At 37.8% G+C, this 25,130-nt stretch overlaps 1 protein-coding gene across 3 annotated transcripts in view; it reads right to left on the minus strand.

Annotated features, from left to right (window-relative positions):
* SLC36A4 (solute carrier family 36 member 4) overlaps positions 1–25,130 on the minus strand; it is a 76,078-nt gene that overhangs the window by 35,139 nt on the left and 15,809 nt on the right. Inside the window, exons 1-5 of one of the 3 annotated variants that reach the window (XM_062196864.1) lie at positions 24,493–24,660; positions 10,706–10,829; positions 9,510–9,600; positions 2,298–2,386; positions 577–672 (exon numbers count right to left, since the gene is read on the minus strand). In XM_062196864.1, coding sequence (XP_062052848.1) covers positions 577–672; positions 2,298–2,386; positions 9,510–9,600; positions 10,706–10,829; positions 24,493–24,547 — 455 coding nt within the window. In that variant the 5' untranslated portion in view covers positions 24,548–24,660. Of the gene's footprint in view, positions 1–576; positions 673–2,297; positions 2,387–9,509; positions 9,601–10,705; positions 10,830–24,492; positions 24,661–25,130 lie in introns of those variants that run through there. The other 2 variants (XM_062196865.1, XM_062196866.1) reach the window with 2 other exon arrangements.

The raw sequence follows: 25,130 nt of genomic DNA on the forward strand, positions 1-25,130 counted from the left end.
CTAAGATATGCAATCAACCAAGGTCTCCACCAAAAGATGAATGGATAAAGAAAAAGTGCGATATACACATCATGAAATAATTCTGTCATTTGCAGCAAAATGGATGGAACTGGAGGATCTGATGTTAAGTGAAATAACCAAGACACAAAAAAGACAAATATCACATTATCCCTCTTTTTTGGAAGCTAGAAAGATTCAATCTGAACACAGAATAGTGATTGTTGGACTCTCAAGTAGGAAGAGGTAATAGAAGCAGTTCTGGAAAACGGGTACGAAATCAGCTAGATCAAAGGAATAAATTCCTAGTGTTCCACAGTATAGTGGTGTAATTATGCTTTGTAATTACCTATCTTGCATTTTATGAGAAACCAGAAAAAAAGTAGCCCTAAGGCTCCCATCATAAAGTAACATCAAAGAAAGGGAAATACTGATTACCCTGATTTGATAAGCACAAATTGTACACATGTATTGTAATGTTTCATGCAGCCTATAAAAATGTACAGTTACTGTTAATTTAAAACATTAAAGATTAATGTAATTTGGAAATCATATGTAAATATTATATCAAATACTTACCGCCCCCATGATGCTTGCTTCTGAAGACAATTCCAAGGACTTACTTCCATAGCAAAACTCACAGTGTCACTATAACCTAATGTTGGCTTTTTAAACCTGTAATTTAATAACATTCATACGATGGAAAAAAGAAAAATTTTAAGTTGGCCCAAAAACTATTCCTTGAAAAGAACATCAAATAAATAGGAATTAATAAATGTAGGGCAATATATGGAGAGATTTGTTTTCAAAATTTCAATATCTGCACACTGCTGAAGCAGGTTGTACAATAGTTTAAAATTTCATATCTGTCCTTCTTACTTATCTTACATATCTGTCCTTCTTATTTATCTTGATCTACTACTAAGTTTTACATATTTGTAGAATTCATACAACCTAATATTTGTTCTTTACTGATTTCCATGTTTCAAATACCTAAAAACATTAACTACAATGATCGTGTCTAACTCATTCCAAGAGCATTATTTCCAAGAAGAGAATTATTAAATAATATATTTGTATAGAGCTCCATATTTTCACATATACAATCTCCCTTATTCTTTTTTTTTAGGATTTATTTATTTATTTGAAAGTCACAGTTACAAAGACAGAGAGATATTCTATCTGCTAGTTCACTCCCCAGATGGCCACAATAGCCAAGGCTGGGCCAGGCCAAAGCCAGGAGCTTTTGGGCCATCTTCCACTGCTTTTCCCAGGCCATTAGCAGGGAGCTGCATCAGAAGTAGAATATCCAGGACTCGAACTGGTGCCCATATGGGATGCTGGCATCACAGGCAGCAGCTTTATCCTCTACACCTCAATGTCAGCCCCTCATATATTTTTTAAAACAGGACCATGAGACAGGTATTTCTCCATTCTCTTTCACTTTCTCCCCAACTCCCACACCCTTGTGCTCTCTCTATCTTCAAAGCATACAATTATATTTTTAAGATCCAGTTACTTATTTGAAAGGCAGTTTCAGAGAGAGCAAAAGAGAGAGAGAGAGAAGAGAGGGAGACAGAGAGCCAGCCTTCACAGGTTCATTAGCAGGGAGCTGGATCAGAGGCAGAGCAGCAGAGACTCAAACCAGTGCTCCAAAATGGAATGCCCAATTTGCAGGCACAGCTTAACCTGCTCTCCACATTGCCAGCCACAGGTATTGACTGTTATTAAAGATCATAAAATGACTTACCCAAAGTTTTAACAGCATTTAACAGCAACCAATAAATAAATAAGTTAATTAATTAAATAAAAAAAGAGTCAAAACTAGAATACTGGTCTACTACAATAGGCAATAATTTTGGGGGAAAAAAAGTTGGTCTATTGATTTTATGATACAAAAATAAAACAAATATTTTATCGACTGCCTTATAAACTCAAAATATCAGTAAAGAGCTTCGAAGGCATTATATCTCATTCTGATTTACTAATAAATGAAAGGTTATTATGCCGTAACTAAAAGTTGCATGGCTGCTTCCATTTCCTCTACATCTTCCCTAATTTTTTCTGTTTATACTAAAGAAAATTCTACTTAATTAATAAGGCTACCTTTTGAAAAGTAAATATGCTGACCAAATTTATATCTTATGAAATGCTAATTTTTCCATATTCATTAGATTTGTCTATGTAACAGGTTAAAGGAAATACTTTAAGTTACAAATCACAGTAGAAATATGATTATTTGATGCTTTAAATATATAGCTTTAAAATAAATTAAATGGACTTAACAAATCCACATTTACCTCTGACATAGAAAGTGACTGCAACGTACCAATATGTGCATACAGTGAACAGAAATAATTCCTATAAATACAAGGCTGATTGGTCCAAGCTGTGGGGAAGAAAATTTATAAGGTTTAAATATCTAAGTTTAACAAAACTTGAACAATCTTATAAGCAATGAAGTGCTGGACTATTCATTTGCAGTGAATAAATATTTTTGTACAAATGATCAAACAGTCACTTGCTTAAGGAACATTAACAAACTTGATACCGGAAGAATTTCAAGTTATAGTTAAGGAAACCATTTTCCGTTATTCCATTTCAGCAATGTAGCTACCTATACTCAAGAATACACAATATAGATATTCAACAAAGTAGGATACAACATTATCTTTACTATCATATGGCAAGTCTGCAACTATCAGTGTCCCACTATGGTAATTATATGCATCCGTGCATCATTCTCCAAGAGACTAAAAAGCACAATATCCAACAGGGAATGAGAGCAATCTACTTCTTCCACAGACTGCCTGCTGAGCACTTAACATTACAGAATTGTGTTCAGAAAACAATTATTTGAAAAACATGTACATAAAACATTAAAGTGTTTATTTATTAAAATATATATTGCCCGTTCAATTTTATATTCAGAAATTTTTAAGCTCCAACTTAGGGTAAACAAAACAGCCTAATTCAGAGAAAGATGATAGTTAAAACTGTCTTTCAGAAACTGTTCTATTAAAAAAAGATTAAATATAATTTTGTTCCTTCATAAATGATTTCTACTATGAAAGTTCTCTATAATTATAACAATTAACTCTTACCATGGTTTAAAAAATTGTTTTTAAAAGATATTGTTTGCTGTCTTCTTAAAGAGAAATAAGAGGAGACTATATCAGCTAGTGTCACTGGTGATATTGCCTGAGGGAAAGCTTTGCAGACCACATGGACTTTTGAGTGAGGCTGAAAGCATTAACAGGAGGCAGGGTGCCCACCTATACCTGTGAAACGAGAGCACATTGTCTACTTCCCACCATCCCACCCAGCAAGGACTCCCAGCAAATAGTAGGAAAGAAATGCCATCTTCAAAGATGAGTAATAGCTGCCATGGCTCGCACACATGTAACTAGAGGATTTTATCTGAGGGATAAATCCTAGATCCCTACTGACTTTGAGTCTGGTCTGGAGGGTTGGCAGGAGGTAGGGTACCAACTTGAGCCTGTGAGGCTGCCCTCCACTCTATATCACTGGTGCCTAAACTCAAACTGCCAAGGCAGAACACCAACAGGCAGCTGGATCTGGGATTGCCTCAGTTCTCTCTGAGGATGGAGCAGCCTCATGGGAATGAGAGCAGATCCCCTGCTCCCTGTGACTGTAGAGCCCTGCACACTTTGACTGTGGGAATACTGTGCCTGCATGACGAGGTGTGGAGTGTAGATAGGTCTCTGGAAATCACTACATCTCTCTTCAGAGGCTTAGATTTCCCTGAGTACCTGGGGTGGATCATTGCAGAGAGTTCTGTGTTCCCATTTACGACCACACATATCCTTTGTGAGGTCCTTGCAAATGTGTGGATGGGGTATGCAGCAACTGTGGGCTGGCCCTGGGCATTGAACACCTTGGTAGAGAGGAGATAAGGCAGTGATCACACCAGATGACATGATCATATCCTCCAAGATGGGTGTGTCACCCTGGACACAAGAGTTTGTACCACAGGAAGCACTGATCAGAGCACCAAGGCCCCACCTAGCACATGCCTCAGAATAAGCACTTTAGGAACAGATACTCCACTATGCCACAGAGACATATTTCAAAGACAAAAGCCATTGGAGGAGAAAACCAACAAGTAGTTCCACAATGCCTAAAAATAATCACAGAAACATGAGAAACATGAGTAAGGAAGACAATATGGCTCCCCAAAGGAATATAATAACAATTCAATATTAGAATGTACAAATAAAGAGATTGATGAAATGCATGAAAGGGAATTCAAAAGAATGGTCATAGGATCATTCAAAAGCAATGAGAAGCAAATTCATGAAAGAATGTGAAAACAGAAACCCTTCTAGCAAGAGTACAAAGGAAATTGAAAGCAATAGGAATATTTACAGAAAAATGGTAGAGCCAAGCTGCTATTATCATTAACAACCTTGTTTGTAAATGGCCTAAATTATCCAATTAAAAGATACAGACTGGATGAATGGAGTCAAACACAAAACTCACCGATTTTCTGCCTGCATGAAACATACCTCACCAACAAAGATATACACAAACTGAAGGCTAAAGGACATAAAAAGATATTCTATGCTCATGGAAAGCAAAAAAACAGGAGGGGCAGCCATCCTGATATCAGACAAAATAGACTTTAACACAAAAACTATTAAAAAGAGAGAGATGGAAGAGACCTGGAAGAAGCTCCTGGATCCCGTAGCTGTTTGCAGGCACTTGAGGTGTGAAGGAGTAGATGGGAGAGCTCTGTCTCTTTGCGTTTCAAATGAACAGGTAAAATTTTTCAAAAATGTGAGTTCATTTGCCGACTTTACCCTTGTTTATCCACAATTCCCTACGTTTCGTCTGGTTTTTAATTGTTTTTTCCTTATTTCTTAATAAACATTATTTAAAGATTAAGTGATCAATTCAACAGAAATTGTGGCTTTACTTGGGCCCCTGTTTATTTAAAAGGAATATTAATGGATCTAAAGGGAGACATAGACTTCACTACAACAATAATGAGGATTTCAACACACCACTTTCATCAATGGACAGATCAAATAGACAAAAAAAATCAACAAGGAAAAAGCACAGGTAATCTACACTATGAACCAAATGGACCTAACTGATATCTATATAATATTTCATCCCACAGCTGAAGAATACAGATTCTTTTCATCAGTGCATGCAACTTTCTCTAGGAAATACCATAAGCTAGGCCATAAAGTAAGTCTCAGCAAATTCAAAAACAACTGAAATGATATCATGCATATTTTATGACAATGAAATTACACTAGAAATTAACTTAAGAACTTCTGAAAATATGCAAACTCATAGAGGCTGAATAACATGTTCCTGAATGAGCAGTTGGTCAAAGAGTAAATCAAAAGAGAAATTTAAAAAATCCTGGAAATCAATGAAGATAACAACACAACATATTAAAACCAATGGGCTATAACAAAAGCAGAGTTAAAGGGAAGTTTATAGCAATTAGTGGCTACATCAAGAAATTGGAAAGGCATCAAATAAATGATCAAACAATGCATCTCAAGGACCTAGAAAACAAGAACAAATAAAACCCAAAATTAATAAGAGGAAAAAAAAATAATTAAAATTAGAGAAAAATTAACAAAACTGAGACAAAAAAAACACAAAATATCAATGAAATGAATAGATGGTTTTCTGGAAAAAAAAATTGATACACCATTGGCACAATTAACTAAAAAGAAAAAGAGAGGACTCAAATTAATAAAATCAAAGATAAAAAAGGAAATGTTACAAGGGAAACCAATGAAATAAAAGGAATCATTAGGAATTACTACAAACAGCTATATGCCAATAAACTGGAAAATCTAGAAGACACTGATAGATTTCTGGACACATACAATCCAGCAAAATGGAGCCATAAAGACATAGAAAACCTAAGTAGTCCAATAACCAAGGTAGATATTGAGTCAGTAATAAAGACTCTCCCAACAAAGAACAGCCCAGAACAAGATGGATTCACTGATGAATTCTACCAAATTTAAAAGAAGTACTAATTCCAATTCTTAAGCTATTCAAAACAGCTGAAAGGGAGGGAATCCTCCCAAACTCCTCCTTCTATGAGGCTAGCATCACCTTAATTCCAAAACCAGAAAATATACAAAAAAGAAACAGAACTATAGATGAATATCCCTGAAGAACAAAAATGCAAAAATCCTTAAGAAAACATTAGTTAATCAAATCCAACAACACATTAGAAAGATTATTCACCTGGACCATGTGGGATTTATCCCTGGTATGCAAGAAGGGTTCCACAGACACAAAAGCAGTAATTGTGATACATAATATTAACAAATTGAAGAGTAAAAATCATATAATTATCTCAATAGATGCAGAAAAAGTATTTGATAATCTACAACATCCTTTCCTGATTTTAAAAAAAAAAAGCCTTAGGCAAACTGGGTATAGAAGAAACATCCTTCATCACAATCAAGGCAGTATACAACAAACCAGAGCCAGCAACATACTAAATGGGGAAAAGTTGGAAGCATTTCCACTAAGATCCAGAAGCAGACAACAATGTCCACTCTCACCATTGATATTCAATATATTTCTAGAAGTTTTAGCCAGAGTCATTAGGCAAGAAAATGAAATCAAAGGATACAATTTGGAAAGGAGGAAGTCAAATTATCCCTGATTGCAGATGACATGATTTTATATATATCCAAAAGATTCCACTGAGAGACTACTGGAACTCATAAAAGTTTGGTAAAGTTGCAGATGTAAAATCAACACACAAAAATCAATAACCTTTGTATACAAGACAATGCTGTGGCTCAGAGAAAACCTGTAAGATCAGTAACACTCACAATAGCTACAAAAAACTTGAATGCCTTGGAATAAGTTTGACAAAGAAAGTGAAAGATACATACAATGAAAATCACAAACAAATAAAGAAATAAAAGAAGACAAAAGAAGTGGAAGAATCTTCCACGTTTATGGATTAGAAGAATTATACCATAAAAAGGTCAATACTACTGAAAGTAACTTACAGATTCAATATGATCCAAATCAAAATACCAATGACATTCTTCTCAGATCTAGCAAAAAACGGTGCTAAAATTCATATGGAAACACAAGAGACCCTGAATATTTAAAGCAATCTTAAACAATGAAAGCAAAGCCAGAGGCATTACAGTACCAGATTTCAAGCTATACTACAGGGCACTTATAAGCAAAACAGCCTGGTACTGACACGAAAATAAACATGTAGACCAATGGAACAGAAGAAAAATCCCAGAAATCAATCCACACATCTACAACCAAACAATCTCTGACAATGGAACTAAAATCAATCCATGGAGAAAAGACAGTCTTTTAAAAAAATGGTGTTGGAAAAATTGGATATCTTTGCACAGAAGTATGAAATATGATACTTACTTTGCACTTTATCCAAAAATAAACTGAAAATGGATCATGGATCTAAATTTATGACCTGAAACCATCAAGCTACTAGAGAAAAACATTGGGAAAACTCTGTAGAACATTGGCATAGGCAAAGACTTCTTGGAAAAGACCCAAGAAGCACAAGAACAACACAAAAACAGGTCAATGGGAGTACATCAGGCTAAGAAGCTTCTGTACTACAAAGTAAACATTCAACAAAGTGAAGAGACAACTGACAGACTGGGAGATATCTGCAAAATATGCAACTGATAGGGGATTAACATCCAGAACCTATAGAGCACAAGAAATTCAAAAACAACAAAACAAAAAATCCAGTTAACAAATGGGCAAAGGAAGGCATTTTCCAAAAGATGAAATTCAAATGGCCAACAGACACATGAAAAAAATGCTCAGGATCACTAAACACCTGGGAAATGCAAATAACCAAAAAGATGTCACTTCACCCCAGTTAGAATGGTTCTCATATAGAAATCAAAAAACAATAAATGCTGGGAAGGATGTAGGTAAACAGGTACCCTCATGCACTGTTGGTGGGAATGTAAACTAGTATAGCCATTGTAGAAAGCAATATGGAGATTCCTCAGAAATCTGAAGACATATGTACCAATGACCCAGTTCTCCCACTCTTGGGAATTTACCCAAGGGAAATGAAATCAGCATATGGAAGAGTGATCTGAACTGCCATGTTTACTACAGTTCAATTCACAACAGCTAAGATATGGAATCAACCCAGATGTCCAATCAACTAATGACCGGATAGAGAAATTGTGATCTATATAAAATATGGAACACTACTCAGCCATAAAAAAGAACAAAATTCTGTCTTTGGCAAAAAAAAAAAAAAAGGATGAAACTGGAAACCATTATACTTAGTGAAATAAGCCAGTCCCAAAAAGATAAGTGTCATGTTTTCCCTGATCTATGGTAACTAACAGAGAACAAAAAAAAATGTAATATATATGAGTGAAACTGACATTTGGAGATTATTCTTTATAGCCCTTGTCTCTACTGTGGAGGAACAGTGCTTTTTTTTTCCTTCTAATTATTCTCTGAATTCTTTACTTAGTGGAAAATTAAGCTTATGATATATAATAAACTGAAAGTATGTCATTTTAAAAATTAAAAGAAAGAATAAGAAAGGAAAGAGGAAAGCTGGAAGCATGGGCAGGAGGGAGGATAGGGTGGGAAGTATTACTGTGCTCCTAAATCTGTATACATGAAATACATGAAATTTGTTCACCATATATAAGTAAAAAAACAATTAAAAAGATATTGTTATTCATGTTCTTAGCTATTATTTCTTTAAACCAAAAAGCAACATGTTATTCTGAGTCAAAAAACTATAAGGCTTCACAATAAAAAGAAAGTGCTCTATAAATATATTTACTACTATGAGTATACTGTTCAAATCCCTGTTAAGTCAAAAGAAAAATAGGAAAAATCAAATACTGTATTATGTTTGAAGGGTTTTGTTTGTCAAATATTACAAACAATTAAGTAAAAACTTTAAGAAGCAAGTCTGACTTTTCATTAGATATTGCTTTATAGTATATAATTTTATCAATACATAATTAAGTGATTATCTAAAGTCACTTGCCCAGGTTATATTTAACTAAGCCTGATGTGAGCTTGTGATAATTTTTGCTATAAAGTAGGTTTATTACTGTATCTTTTTTTCCTTTTTTTTTTTTTTTTTTGACAGGCAGAGTGGACAGTGAGAGAGAGACAGACAGAGAGAACAGTCTTCCTTTACCGTTGGTTCACCCTCCAATGGCCGCCACAGCTGGCGCACTGTGGCCGGCGCACCACACTGATCTGAAGCCAGGAGCCAGGTGCTTCTCCTGGTCTCCCATGCGGGTGCAGGGCCCAAGAACTTGGGCCATCATCCACTGCACTCCCAGGCCACAGCAGAGAGCTGGCCTGGAAGAGGGGCAACCGGGACAGAATCTGGCGCCCCGACCGGGATTAGAACCCGGTGTGCCAGTGCTGCAGGCAGAGGATTAGCCTATTAAGCCATGACGCCGGCATATTACTGTATCTTAAATAGAGATTACAAATGTAAGTCTTACCACTATGCCTGCATTTTTTATTGCCAATGGAAGTCCTAAAAGGCCAGTTCCAATATTTCCTTTAAGTAGATGCATAAGAGTTTGGACAAATCTGAAAAGTAAAAGTAAAATTAATCATTTTAAAACAAAAACTATTAAAGATCATATAATTATAGTTCTAGTATCATAGGAGAACTGACAATTAATCGAGGCAAGGAACCAAGTAACATTTACTTTCCACCACTGAACCAAAAGTCAAAATTTAGTTCAAGTCCTAGCTTTGCTACTAAGATTAGAAAACAGAGTTATTGTGTAAATTAAATTATATATTTAAGTGAACGTATTTTGTAAGCAGTAAATTAATAAATAAAAAGACATCTTCTCATGAGATAATTTGCTGAGATGATTTTCAGAAAAATGTTAAAGATTAGGCTGATAAGATTAAACAATTCATTGACACTGTATAATCATGGTACCAAACATATCTGATCTGTAATTATCAACTGAAGTAAAAGTTAATTAAAAGCTAAAGACAGGTTTCAAAACTGTATGTATGTTAATCAGGAAAGAGAAACAATTAATTCTTATATATCATGAATCCCTTAACAGTATTAACCTCAGAATAATTTCCAGGAGGTAACTGGAGGAAGTCTCTTGATCAAGAAGAAATAAATGAAACAAAGAAGAACAGCATAAAATTCAGCATAAATTCATAAATTAAACAAAAGTGCCTAAATTTTTCTCCAGTTTATATTCTTCTGTTGTAATCAATTAAATTTTGTGTTATTTTGCTTAATCATTAAATTATAATTAAAGAACTTATTCAAATCTATTAATGATGACAAAATACCAAAAATATTTTTTTAAAAGTGCCACTGCTTTCCTATGACTGTTTTTCATACTCTTCATTTACCAAGTGTTTGCCATCTCCTAAGGTCCAACACCTAGCTATGTCAGAAGCAATTTCTGCAAACATTCCTGAACTCTCAATCCCAAATTTCCTTCTTTCAAGATCCATGTATGTGTATGTCATCATTTCCTACACACTGTTCTATGATTTAAATGTATTTCTCCCTTCTGACCTACACTACTGACTCCATGAAAGTGACGACTGTGCTTTATTCACCTTTGTGTGTAGAATCTAGTAAAATTCTTTCTCTGTACAAGATGATTACATAATATATACAAAATGGACACTTATAAACTGTACAACTTACGAAATGCCCTCTTGATCATCAAGTTGGTAATGCTTCTGCACAGGTAAGAGCTCTTGTTCATGTTCTTCATCTGATGTCCCATCAAAATTCTGCTCATTTATCAAGGGCCTCATGACATCCATATCTTTAGAAAAGAAAAACATAATATTTCACTATTGTATCAAAAACTGGAATAAGGCTGCTATAAACGAATCTTAAATAATAGGAAATACCACTTGGACTCATCATTTCTATTTCCACTCTGAGTAAATTAATTCATATTGTTACCTTGAGTGTTAGTATTTTTAAAAGAATAACCAGACTTACTTGTAAGATATTGTTAAGATTATGCAGTATAAAGTGAAAAACTTAAAATACTCAATGCAAAATTTTTTTCTGCTTTATTCACATGAAGTTTATAGTAAATGATCACAGAATTACAAGATGAGGAATGTGAAGAAATAATCAAATATATTTTTCTCTGATTAGCTTCAAATCACATTGTAAAGGTAAATGGTAATTGGGGCCGGTGCCGTGGCTCACTTGGCTAATCCTCCACCTGCGGCGCTGGCATCCCATATGGGCACCGGGTTCTAGTCCCGGTTGCTCCTCTTCCAGTCCAGCTCTCTGTTGTGGCCCGGGAAGGCAGTGGCGGATGGCCCAGATGACTGGGCGTCTGCACCTGCGTGGGAGACCAGGAGGAAGCACCTGGCTCCTGGCTTTGGATCGGCACAGCGCTGGCCGTAGCAGCCATTTGGGGGGTGAACCAATGGAAGGAAGACCTTTCTCTCTGTCTCTCTCTCTCACTGTCTAATTCTACCTGTCAAATAAGTGGGAAAAAAAAGGTAACTGGTAATCATCCTTTTAAATACTTTAAGAAAATTATAATTTCATCTCAATATTTAAAATTTTAGTATCAGGGCTGATGCTGTGGCGCAGCAGTTAAAGCCCCAACCTGAAAGCACCAGTATCCCATATGAGTCCCAATTTGAGTCATGGCTGGTCCACTTCTGATCCAGCTCTCTGTTAATGTGCCTGGGAAAGCAGTGGAGAATGGCCCAAGTCCTTGGGCCCCTGCACCCATGTGGGAGACCCAGCGGAAGCTCCTGGCTTCAGATCAGCTCAGCTCTGGCCACTATGGCCATTTGAGGGGTGAGCAACAAATGGAAGATCTCTCTCTGTCTCTATGTCTCTCTGTCTCTCTCCCTCTGTTAACTTTAAAATAAATACAGCTTTAAATTTTTTTTAATTTTAACATCAAAATTTGTTTTTATATCTTCACAATTTTTAGCATGATTCTGCTTTCAGAGAGAAAGACAATACTTGTCAAAATTGTGTCTCATCATTAAAGTTCAAATTTGCTAATATGACTGACTTTAATCAGTGAAGTCTGATTACAGAATATTTTAAAGAAGTGAAAACTTTGTTTTATCCAAACACATTTAATAAATCTGTATAACAGGGAACTGAAATAAATAACTGATTTGGGAATGACTAATTGACATAAAATTTTTAACCTTTTATTTTGGAATAATTTAAAATGTATATTAAATGTTTTAAGAATTATACAAAAACCCTATGTATTCTTTACAGATTTACTAATTTTTGATGTTTCACATTTTAATTGTTTTTGTTCTTAAATAATTTTATGAATTATTGGAGAGTGAGTTACATACATCATGCCATTTTACCCTATTATAAGCATGTATTTGTTAAAACTAAAGATATCTTCTTGTGCATTCACAACGCAACTATCAAATTCATGTTAGCCTTCATGTAATACATTATTAAATGTATATTCCATATTCCCTTCCTTTACTTGTACCAAGAAAGTCTTAGCAATTTTTTCAGTCCATGATGACACACACATCAAACTGAGCTGTTCTACTGGTTATCTTTGCCATTATATCTTTTATGAGGCCCTTAATCCTCTTTTTACTTCTTACTTTTTGAACTACTTTGTTTGCCAGTTTTAAATGGTATCTGACTTTTACATATTACCTACATAGTAAGTAACTTATTTTAGATTCCTCTATCTCTGATCCTTATTTTCTCATTTTTTAGTTATATTCTTTTTATTTAGGTATTAAATATGATGCTTTACATACTGCTCTTCCAGTCACATCTCAACCAGTTCTTAGACATATAGCTACAATCAGTATCAATATATTCACTACCAGTTTCCTACCAATGTTTTCCCAGTCATCCCTTAGCTGGAAGAAGTTTGCCGTCTTCTATAGTGTGCACCAGAATGAGTTACAGAACTTGCTAAAACAGGGGCCAGTATTGTGGTGGAGAGGGTAAAGCTGCCACCTAAAACTCTGGCATCCCATATATGGGTGCCAGTTCCAGTCCTGGCTGCTCCACTTCCTTTCCAGCTTCCTGCTAATGGCCTGGGAAAAGCAGTGGAAGATGGCACAACTACTTGGGCCCCTGCCACCCTGTGGGAGACCTGGATGGAGTTCCAGGCTCTTGGCTTTGGCTTGGCCCAATGCAGCTGTCTGGGAAATAAACTAGCAGGTGGATGATTCACGGCGCTGGCCCTTTATTTAGACTTTCAACACTTAAATTTACTCTCCCTTTCTCAGGAAGATTTTCACTGTGCTTCTTACAAGTCTCCTGATCCTCTGCCCTCTTTCCCAGGGAGTCTAAAGACTCACTTCCTCACTCTGTATGCTTGCAACAACAATAAGAACTGTTTAAAATTTTTCATTTCTTTCTCAGATAATTTAAAGTTTGTAGTATCTTTCCTCTCTTAAAGATTAAGAGAATTAATTTCATAAATGATTTACTTGTACTCTTGTTGAATTCACAGTTTTGAGGGAAGGATATTTTGAAAGGTTAAGATTCAGGCAGCCAGCATCAGCCCAGTGTGAACTGGAATACAGTGTTATCAGGGTTTTTAAAATTTATTTTATTTGGCCAGATCCGTGGCTCAACAGGCTAATCCTCCGCCTTGCGGCGCCGGCACACCGGGTTCTAGTCCCGGTCGGGGCACCGATCCTGTCCCGGTTGCCCCTCTTCCAGGCCAGCTCTCTGCTGTGGCCAGGGAGTGCAGTGGAGGATGGCCCAAGTGCTTGGGCCCTGCACCCCATGGGAGACCAGGATAAGCACCTGGCTCCTGCCATCGGAACAGCGCGGTGCGCTGGCCGCAGCGCGCTACCGCGGCGGCCATTAGAGGGTGAACCAACGGCAAAGGAAGACCTTTCTCTCTGTCTCTCTCTCTCTCTCACTGTCCACTCTGCCTGTCAAAAATTAAAAAAAAAATAAAAATAAATTATTTTATTTGTATCAGGTGAACAAATTTCATGTATTTCATATATATGGATTTAAGAGCTTACCGATATTTCCCACCCCACCCTCCCATCCTCCTATACTCTCAGCTTCCCTCCTTCTTCCTTTCTCATTTTTTCTTATTTTTACAATGACATACTTATGGTTTATTTTAAAATCACAAGCTTAACCTTCAAGTAAATAAAGAATTCAAAAACTAGTAAGTAGAAAGATCTCTGTTCCTCAAGAGTACAGATAAGAGCTGTAAACAATAATCAAATCTCAAAATGTCAATATATATAATACTTTGATATTTGTCTTTTGGAACCTGGCTTATTTCACTAACATAATGGTCGCCAATTACATCCATTTTGTTGCAAAAGACAGTATTTCATTCTTTTTTATTGCTGAATTTTTTTTTTTGTATAATGCTATTTTTTTTATTTGAAAGTCAGAGTTACAGAGAGAGGAAGAGAGACAGAGAGAGAGCAAGATCTTCCATCTGCTGATTCACTTTCCAAATGGCTGCAACAATCAAGGATGGGCCAGGCCAAAGCCAGGAGTCAGGAGCTTCTTCCATGTCTCCCAAGTGGGTGCATGGAGTACTTGGGCCATCTTCCGCTGCTCTCCTAGATGCATTAGTAGGGAGCTGGATTGGAAGTGGAGTAGCTGGGACTCAAACTGATGCCCATATGGGATGCTGGTGTTGTCACAGGGGGAAGTTTAACCTGCTACGCCACAACACTGGCCCCAGTATATCATATTTTTAAAGTAAATGAAGTTTTAAGATATTGGAAGATACTTGCAAATAGTATATTCTTAAACCATTTAAATATTCTTCATCTAATAATGTAATTAATATGTGTAAGATAAAATTCATTGAATTATCTAAATTCTTAGAGTGCAATTAATGTGAATTACATAATTCAATTGTCCAACTTGCATTTTTGTGTGCTTTTCCTAGTGCTGCAATCTTTAGGATACTCCACATGCACTGCTTATTGTAGTGTTTTTTGTTTCTTGTTCTCAACAATGGCTCAGCCTAGACATGTGCACAATGAAAATTAAATGTCTCCCCAAGTATGCGGTCAATTGGTACATCTACAATTCCACATTTACCCTAAAAATGTATTCCACATTTACCCTAAAAATGTATTAAATCATTTTTTGTTTGAGCAGACCCTGTATCCTTTTCTGCTATACTCTCAACAAAGTAAAGTGACATTTTTTATCCTGTGAAACCACTGCATTAGTTTGCTAGGGCTTCCATAACAAAGTACTACAAAATGGGTTGCTTAAATGTAAGAAATTTTTAATCTCAATGTTCAAGGGCCTCTTGAAGTCCAAAATCAAGGTGGTTCCTTCGGGGGGGGCAGGGGGGGGCGGTGTACAATGGAAGGTTCTCTCTTCTAGACCTCTCTCATTTTGTAAACGGCCTTATTCATGTTCTTTCAACATTCTCCCTATAATCATGTCTGTATCAAAATACCTCTTTTTCATAAGGAGTTCAGTCATACTGGATTAGGAGCTCACTCTATCCAGCATGACCTCATCTTAATTAATTACATCTACAATTGTACTATTTCCAAATAAGGTTATATCCTGAGGCACTTGGAGTTGAAACTTCAACAAAAAAAAAATTGGGAGTATGGGGAGCATGAGGCACACTACTAATATTTAACCCATAACAATGACCATGATTGGTTACATTAGCTTCATCTTCAAATGGAAGCACATTGCTATTTTCAGTCCTAAATGTGTCCTTTGATGACTCTTGATTTCAGTTGCTTTTATTAATTCAGCTTATCCAAATTGTTATCTATTTGAACTTTCTAATTTCCACCAAGGGCTGTACAGTATGTTCTGTGCTATACTAAGTGCACTTTCTGTTCTCAATAAAGATACTTATCACTACCAACATTTCAAAAACCAAGAATCTGTTATTTGAAGAATACTGCCGAAGGGATCACAACAACAATGAAAAGTCAGGGAAAAGGTAAGTTTTCTCAAAACTTTAAAAAATATGAATCCAAATGATAACTTTATTTTTAATAATATCATCAGAAAACTTATTTTTAATATCTTTTTAGGTAAAACTGAAAATATGGAATAGTTGAAATGATCTATGAATACTATTTCTATAATTTACACAAGCAAATTTTTAAAATAGGTATTACAATATTGACTCAGAGTTCCAAGCTCAAATTAGCTGAGAACAATTGTCCACGAATGTCTTATTCATTTCATTTTGTTCAACAGTATAATCCCCTAAAATTCATTATTAGCCCTAAAATTCATTATTTTGCAATGTTACATAGCTTAGGAAACAGTAAACATTATTGATTGTGAAAAAATATCTTTTCACATATATTTCTTTGCTTTAAGTGCATTTGTCTAAACCATCACATTTAAAACTTTAATAAAACTTTAATTATTCCAGGTAACCACCCCAACTCTCACAAGACTTTAAAAAATATTATTAAAAGTAAATTTTTTAAAAGCAGAACCTATTTGAGAGAAAAACATTTCTTAAAAGTGTTAGGCATTTAAGATATATATATATATATATATACATATATATATCTTTGATTCTACCATTAAAGCAGAAGTTTGCAATGTGACACACACTTAAGTTCTGTTGTGTGCTTAAATATATTTTCCTGGAACTGCACTTTCAAAAAAAAAATTCTGTAAGACTTTCTCATCAGTTTTAGTATAAATTATTGTAACACTGCATACTAAGAATACATTTAAGCATAATTTAAAAATTCATGGGAAAATTGAATTAAGAGATATTTGTTTTAGTTTAAAAGAATTTTTAAATGCAAATACATGTTTTTCATAATATGTATTTTCCATTAATTTTTTTGAAGACTCTCTGTCTTTAATTTCATTTTCCATAAACTTTTTTAGTTTCACTTCTATTTGTTAAACCAAGCAAATTAAGATTAGGTAAAGCAATCAAGTTTTAGGAACAAATATATTGGCTTGAATGATACAAGCTAGTTCCTAAATCTAAAGAGTAACTTAAAAGAAAGCTAAATATAAATACCTGAGAAAGTAATACACTTACATACCACTAGCTTATATCTTTAAATTGTAATAGAGCACTTAAACCTAGATCTCCATGGAAAAGATTTACTTAAAATTGAGTCAATTAGTCATTTATAACTAAGAAATCCCATGTAATACTGAATATAAAGTGTATAACTGTGTTTTTCTCAAATTTAGGTATATTACACAGAATAATAGAGTAATTCTTTCCTTATTTTTAATTCTAACTGTTTAGCAGATGTGTATTAGCACTGGTATTGGTCACAAGACAGAGTGGGGGCATTTTAGGCTTGAGAACACTTGCTGTTTGGAAAAGGTTGGTTTAATGTCACTGAAACTGAAAGCCGAAGTGTCTGGAAGAAGATTAAGCCAAAAAACTTGAAAAGTTTTCAAATCAGTCTTATCAAGAACCACAATCCTTTTCCTAAGAAAGCTTCTGGATCAGGTTCAAGAAAGGCAGTATCCATCATAAACTATCATATCCATCATAACTACCATATCCCTCCCTTGGTCATTTCACAGTGTCACATCAGAAGAAAATTAGTGAGGTATGGGGTAACAAATCAGTGTCTATACTCTCTCTGGGTATCTCCTTCAGAAACATATGTATATAAAAGGGGTTAACTGGAGTGGTTGACTTGCTACTGTGCAGAGTGGCAAGGACCAAGATGGTTTTTATCGCATATCAACATTACAGGCACAGAACACTACAGGAGCTGATACAAAGGGGCACAGGCCCTCCCTCATTTTATTGGTTTGGGATCCTTCTCACGAGTCTCCCCTTGAAAGACTGTCATCACTTTCTTCCTTCTTATGAGTCTCATGTAAGAGACTGCCATCACCTCCCCACCAATATCTGCTGTCAACAGTCCTTCAACACAAAAGGTCTGTGTCTTCTCATTGAATGTATCCAAAAGCAGAAGTTGCAGTCATTTGCTATTCAATTTCACAAGAATTAATGGGGCCCCAATATACACAGTATGTTAAACACATTACCAGATGCCAGGGATACAGCCATTACTAAAATAAATAAGTCATACCTTCATGGAATTCAAACTCTAGTGAGGAAAAGAGACAACACATACAATAAGTAAAACAAATAAAAGCTAGATAGTGTTACATTCTAAGGATAAAAACAGGGATTGGGAGACAGTCTGTAATTTAAGACAGGTGAGCCAAAGTAGGCCTCACTGAGAAAGTGGTATTTTAAAGACCACCTTGGGTAAGCATATGGCACAAAAGTTAAGATGCCACTTGAGATGCCCATACCCCATATGAGACTGCCTGGGTTTTGAGTCCAAATTTTACTCTCTATTCCAGCTTCTTGCTAATACAAACTGTGAGAGGAAGCAGGTTAAAGTCCTTGGGTCCCTGCCACTCACATAGAAGACTCTCATTGAGTTCTGGGGTCCTGTCTTCAGCTTGGCCCAGCCCCAGTCATTGTGGGCATTTAGAGAGAAAGCAAACAGATGGAAGTTCTCTCTCTCTCCCCAACCCACCCCCTGCCAGATAGACAGATGAATAGATATACAGTGATGACCTGAAGGAAGAGCAAAATTGCACAATGTGGGTATTTGACCAGGCAGTAGGAACAAGATAACAGCTATAGAGGCTCTCTCTCTCTCCTTTAAGCAAAGGGAAGTAGGTCAGTAGCTAGAGAGGAACAAGCAACAGGGAGAGTAGTAGGAGTAAGATTAAAAAAGTAATAGTAAACTGTTCTCAGTGACATGAAAAACCATCACATCAATGTCTTCCAATAAAAATATAATGTGAGGCTGGCGCCACGGCTCAATAGGCTAATCCTCCACCTGCGGTGCCGGCACACCGGGTCCTAGTCCCGGTCGGGGTGCCGGATTCTGTCTCGGTTGCCCCTCTTCCAGGCCAGCTCTCTGCTGTGGCCAGGGAGTGTAGTGGAGGATGGCCCAAGTTCTTGGGCCCTGCACCCTCATGGGAGACCAGGAGAAGCACCTGGCTCCTGGCTTCGGATCAGCACGATGCGCCGGCCGCAGCGGCCATTGGAGGGTGAGCCAACGGCAAAAGGAAGACCGTTCACTCTGTCTCTCTCTCTCACTGTCCACTCTGCCTGTCAAAAAATAATAATAATAATAATAATAATAATAAAATAAATTTAAAAATATAATGTGAGCCAAAAACATGAAATTGTCTAGTAGGCTTAAATTTTTTAAAAAAAAAAAAAGGAAGAGAAATACGTAAAATTAATTTATCTTTTTTTTTTTTTTTGACAGGCAGAGTGGACAGTGAGAGAGAGAGACAGAGAGAAAGGCCTTCCTTTTTGCCATTGGTTCACCTTCCAATGGCCGCTGCGGCCGGCGCATCGTGCTGATCCGAAGCCAGGAGCCAGGTGCTTCTCCTGGTCTCCCATGAGGGTGCAGGGCCCAAGCACTTGGGCCACCCTCCACTGCCTTCCCGGGCCATAGCAGAGAGCTGGCCTGGAAGAGGGGCAACTGGGATAGAATCCGGCGCCCCAACCAGGACTAGAACCCGGTGTGCCGGCCCCGCAAGGAGGAGGATTAGCCTGTTAAGCCATGGCGCCAGCTGCGTAAAATTAATTTAAATATATTTAACCTGATATATCCAAAATATTATCAACATGGAATCAATCTTAAAATTTTAAATATTCTACAATTGTTCCCCATATTACCTTTTTAAATAGACTATTTTACACCTATAGTGTATTTCAATCCAGACAAACCACATTTCAGTGTTCAATAACCACATATAGCTAATGACCACTGTACTGAACAGCACAGCAGTAATTTTGAGCAGTGGAGAGACATGATCTGACTCAAGATTTCAAAGAACTACAGTGGCTGCTTTGTGAAGAAAAGATTATACAGGAGCAAAAGTAGAAGCATGAGAGTATTTCAAAAATTCAAGAAAAAGATGTTCATGTCCTTCAAGCATTATGGTAGCAACAGTAGAAACAGAGAAAAGTGGTTAGACTTTGGATATATTTTGTAAGTAGAACCAGTCTGATTTCCTGAGATGACAATAATGACTTCAAGGATCTAAGTATCTACAAGAATGAAACTGCCATTCACTAAGATGTTATGGTTGTTTCATAATGTCTACAAAGTCTTTGAAGTTTCAGTCTTCAAGAGGAATAATGTAATTACCTTATATTTGAATGTGGGCTGGACTTAGCAACTTCTAAAGAATAAGTTTTGGTAGAAGAGACGATGAATGACTTCAATACCAGGTCATAAAAGGCATTATGCCTTCCTACTTGCTCTCTGATTTGGATCGCTCGTTTATGAGGAAGCCAGCTGCCATGTTGTGAGAATATTAAAGTAGTCCTGACAAAAGGACAGCATGGAACTGAGGTTTCCCAACAGCAGCCATAAATTGTTATTCAGCAATAGTTAACTATCACAGATAACTAAAGCCACAGGAGGAGCAGGTTTGGCAGTGAAGCTCATCAGGAGTTCAATTTGGGGCATGTTAAGCTTGAGATGTTTATTAGACATCAGTGTGCAAATATCATGGAGGCAATCAGATTTCTATGCAAATTAGTGAGCGTTCAGGTTATGAGATATGAATTTGGAAAGCCATGGGACAGAATAAGAGCATATGACACTTAGTACATCAGTCTGCCTTCCAAATTAGCAAGAGTAATTTCTGAGTGGTCAGATAACTTTTAATTTCAAAAATTCTGTTGCACTTTTCATTTTCTACTATGGCTGAGTTATTCAGTGCACAAAAGTTCTTTTTTTTAAATTGGTGTCTAGATGGAAAGCATTGGCAGAGAGCTGTTAAGACACAGGTTTCCCTTAGGAATAGAAATAGCTATGGTCTGAACTTTATTTCATAGGCTGTAGAGAGACTTCTGGAAGGTTTCCTACTATGTATATTTTCTCCACCTCAAAATGAATAAAGTATTTACTGTCTCCAGGAACTTTCCATCTAAATAGTTATTAATAATCTGGGTAGCAAAATTTCTATCTTTTTTTAAAAGAAACTATTTCTACTTTCTTTTAGTTTGTTCATTGGCAAAATATAAGTGATTTCCTCTATTATGCTATTATAAAAGTAATGCAAGTTTATTGCTTTCTGTTTTGTATGTTTTCCAGATAAAGGAAAAGACATTCCTAATCCTACTGTCCATCTATAGCCTCATTAATATATTCACATTTTGGTATATTTCTTTGCCTACATTTACATTTAATTTTTTAAAACATTACTGTAAGTATACTGTGACTATGCAGGTTTTTCTTACTCAGTATGATATGCTTTTCCCTGCTTTACTCAGATTTCAAAACCGTAATTTAATGTCTATTTCTTTGTAAAGTGGACATGCCACAGTTATTGCAGCAATTTCCTGATTGTTACATGTTTAATTTGTTGCTAGATTTTCAACACTTATGTTTTAGTTAATGTCTTTGGGCAGAAATCCATTCCTCTATGTACTAGCTTGCCAGAAGCAGAATAGTTCAAATGAATTAACATTTTAAACACATTAGTACACATTGCTAAATTCATGGTTTTTTGTCTAAAACTAGAAATTGAGATTAATTTTAGGTCATAAAATTCAGGCTGAAAGAACTGCCTGATCAATAAAACAGAGTGTACAAGCACTCCTACCTTGAGAATGTTCCATCTGTGTGTTCATTATAGTGTACATATAGTCTACAATACATCATACGTCAGATGTGTGACATATTTAATGTACTATTATAAAACTGAAACATTAGTGGTTCTTATTCCTCTATAATTTTTCCAGTTGTAAATAGAAATGATTATATCTAAGTAGTTTGATGACCATTGCTTAATAGTGTTTTATTTTATAAGGCACTATTTTTCTTGCCTACAGCAATCATAGCATTTTTCAGAGCCCCACAATTGAATACCTGGTCAAAAAAAAAAACAAGATTCATTAATAAAATATTTTCTGTGTAATGTAAACTGGATCCTACAAATTTTAATTACTCTGAGGTGAGTGTTCAGATTTTATTTTATATGTTCTTAACTCTGTCACACTTTTCTTTAAAGATTTATTTATTTATTTGAAAGGCAGATTTATAGAAAGGCAGAAGCAGAGGAGAGAGAGAGAGAGAAAGAGAGACACGAGGCCTTTCATCTGCTGGTTCACTCCCCAAATAGCCACAATGGCTGCAGCTGTGCTGATCCAAAGCCAGGAGCCAGGAGCTTCTTTTGGGTCTCCCAAACACTTGGGCCATCTTCTACTGCTTTCCCAGGCCATAGCAGAGAGCTGGAAAGGAAGAAGAGCAGCCAGGACTCTAACCAGCACCCAGATGGGATGCCGGCACTGCAGGCAGTGGCTTCCCCCGCTATGCCACAGCGCTGGCCCCTCTGATAGCACTTTTACTACGTTGGGTATTGAAGTATTAGTCTCTTCTTTTAGTCTCCATTTCCTTCTGGCTGACAAAACATGTTTTACCCATCTTTGCATAGTCATAGCATGCTTTGTAACTAAAAAATGCTCAGAATTATTAGTTATTATTAATAATGAGTCCTAATTTCTTGCCTAAGATCGACACTTTAAAATCCTATACAGCATAATATGCTTCTAATATATCATTATGTAGGAAGAAAAAATCGGTATTTATGGATTACTTAATATATCAATGACTGGGCTCTATGTTTCATATACGTTGTCATTTCCTAAACACAAAACGTCTTTGTGGTTGAAATCATTAGTCTCATTGTACATATGAAAAAAATGGGATCAGAGGAACCTGGTTAAAATGTATAGCAGCTGATGTCACTGGGCACCCCCTCAGAGTGAAGGCCATGGTCTTTACCTGCACTGCAACACCCTAAAAAACCTGGCCTCATCACTGCCTTGATCACTCTGCTTCAGCCACCTTGGCCTCCTTTCTATTCTGGTCTTGGGCAGCTTTTTTCTTCTTTGGATAGTCTTTCCCCAGATACTCATTTGACTAATTCCCTCTTATAAGTCTTTGCTCTGTGAAGTCCATCCTTGTAAAAGTTATAAAATACTGTAAACTGCCCACTCCTGATTTCTCTTGCCTTGCATTTGTTTTCCACAACACTTTTCATAGAGCATATAACTAGCTGATTATTGCCTTTAAATGTTTACTATCTGCTCCTCCTTACTAAAAACAAGCTCCATGAGAACAAGAATGGTAGCTTGCTTTGTTCACAACGTATCTCAAGTGCCCTGAAGAAGCTCAAGGAATATGTGCTAAATGCACCCACGTAACCTGAAAAAATGATGAAATAATCTGAAACTTTTTTCAGTTAATAAAATTGTATATGAGGAACATCTTTGGATGCCACTTTTAATGGCTACCCTGTATATCACAACTGCCTAGCCAGTTTCCTTTAATTACACACTGAGATAGCTACCAGCCTTTCTCTATTACAACTACTGTAATGACAATCTCCTGACATATACACACTTGTTACATGACCTTTTGGGAAATGCTCAAGAAATGCAATGTTTTCTGTGTCAAAGGATAAAAGGTACATTATGCTGTTCCTACCAGCAATGTCTGAGAATACCCACTTCCCACATCTTCACTAATACAAGATTATTGGCGAATTTAAACTTGTGTTAGACTTGCATTCATAACTTGATTCTGCCACTAATAAAATTTAAGTGACTACATCTATAAAACTAGGATAATAATAGGCCCTATGCTACCTCACCAAATCCTTGTGAGGATTAAAGGAGACAATGCATATATGTAACACCTAGCACACTGCTTGCACGCAGTAAACACTCAACAAAGTTTCATTTATTGCTTCTATTATGATTTAACAGAAATCAACTGCAATATGCAGTGCACACTATTCCAAGATCATCAGCCTGTTATTTAAACTGAAGCTCACTTTGAACCATCCAGCGTGGAATTCCTAACTGGGAGGGCATTTTTCCCACCCTGACCTTAACTTGTATTTGCTTTCGCGCAGCGGGAAAACAAACTCTGCCCCGTCGCCTAGGACAGCACAGAGGAAAGCAGGAAGACAACTCGGTCAAGTGCGCCAGCTACAGGTACCTCCCGCTGGGCCCGGCGCGCACGTCCGGGTCTGCGCTCCCGCCACAGCCACGGGCTGCCGCGTTCGCAAGACACAAACGCCGGAAACTTCCTTACAGCATCCCTGGAAAAAACCCGCGAGAGTCACCGCGCAGGCTCCAGCGGGCTTCCGACGTGGACACCCCGCGCCCTCCCCACGCCGCAGCGCACACACCCACTCCTGAGCGCTCTGGGCCCGGCTTGACGCCAGCAGGCCCGTCCGCCACACAGCCGGCTCCTGCGTGGGAGCGGAGCCCGGGGCCGACAGCACCCAGGCCTCTGGCCAGCCCGAGTACCCCGAGGAGAGGTACCGCACACCCTAAGAGCCGTCACACACACACACACACAACGCCCCGCACATCACGGGTCTCGCACACAGAGAACACCGCCCCGATACGGACGGAGCGCGGGAGTGGGCCAGGGTCCCGCGGCGCCTCCCGCCCACACCCCGACACAGACCTAGCTCCTCGTGCATCGCCGCCTCGGCCGCCGCCGGCGCCGCCGCCGCTTCCATCTCTCCGGGGTCTCCAGGACGCCGCCGCCCGGGTGACCGCTCTCTCGCCGCTGAGTGGCCGGCGTCAGGCCGAGGCCTCCTCAGCCCCGCGGGACCCGAGCCCCGGCGCCCGCCTCCCGGCCCCGTTCTCCCCACCCGCGCAGCGCCGAGCATGCGCAGTGGGGCGGCCTGGCCCACGCGCCGCGGGGGTGCGAGGGCGCTCTGCCCCGGGGACCCGCGGGCGCGGCCTGTGAGGAGGAGCCGGCGTGGCAGAAGACCCAGCCCTGGAGCGAGGCCAGGGCGACGTCAGGCTGCAGAGGGCGGGATAACGGAGCGGGGACGCTCTGGAGATGACTCGCGGCAGGAGCGTAGAGCTGGCGCAGACTCGCGAACTTAAATTTCGGGCGCCTGTCCATTTACTCTTGATCTTAGCCAAAAGGCCGAGAAGCGACGCGCCCGTCCATATACAAGCCGCAGCACTGGTCAGTCTCCTTGGAAAACCTCACAGGTCGGGATCTGCCCTCTCCGTGTTGGGGCTCTGACCACCCTTTGCCTTAGGTCGCCTGTGCTCTTCTTTGGAGACAGGATGCAGTCACGAAGTGAA

The sequence above is a fragment of the Lepus europaeus genome, chromosome 7, assembly GCF_033115175.1.
Source record: "Lepus europaeus isolate LE1 chromosome 7, mLepTim1.pri, whole genome shotgun sequence".
In the NCBI taxonomy this organism is placed as follows: Eukaryota; Metazoa; Chordata; class Mammalia; order Lagomorpha; family Leporidae; genus Lepus; species Lepus europaeus.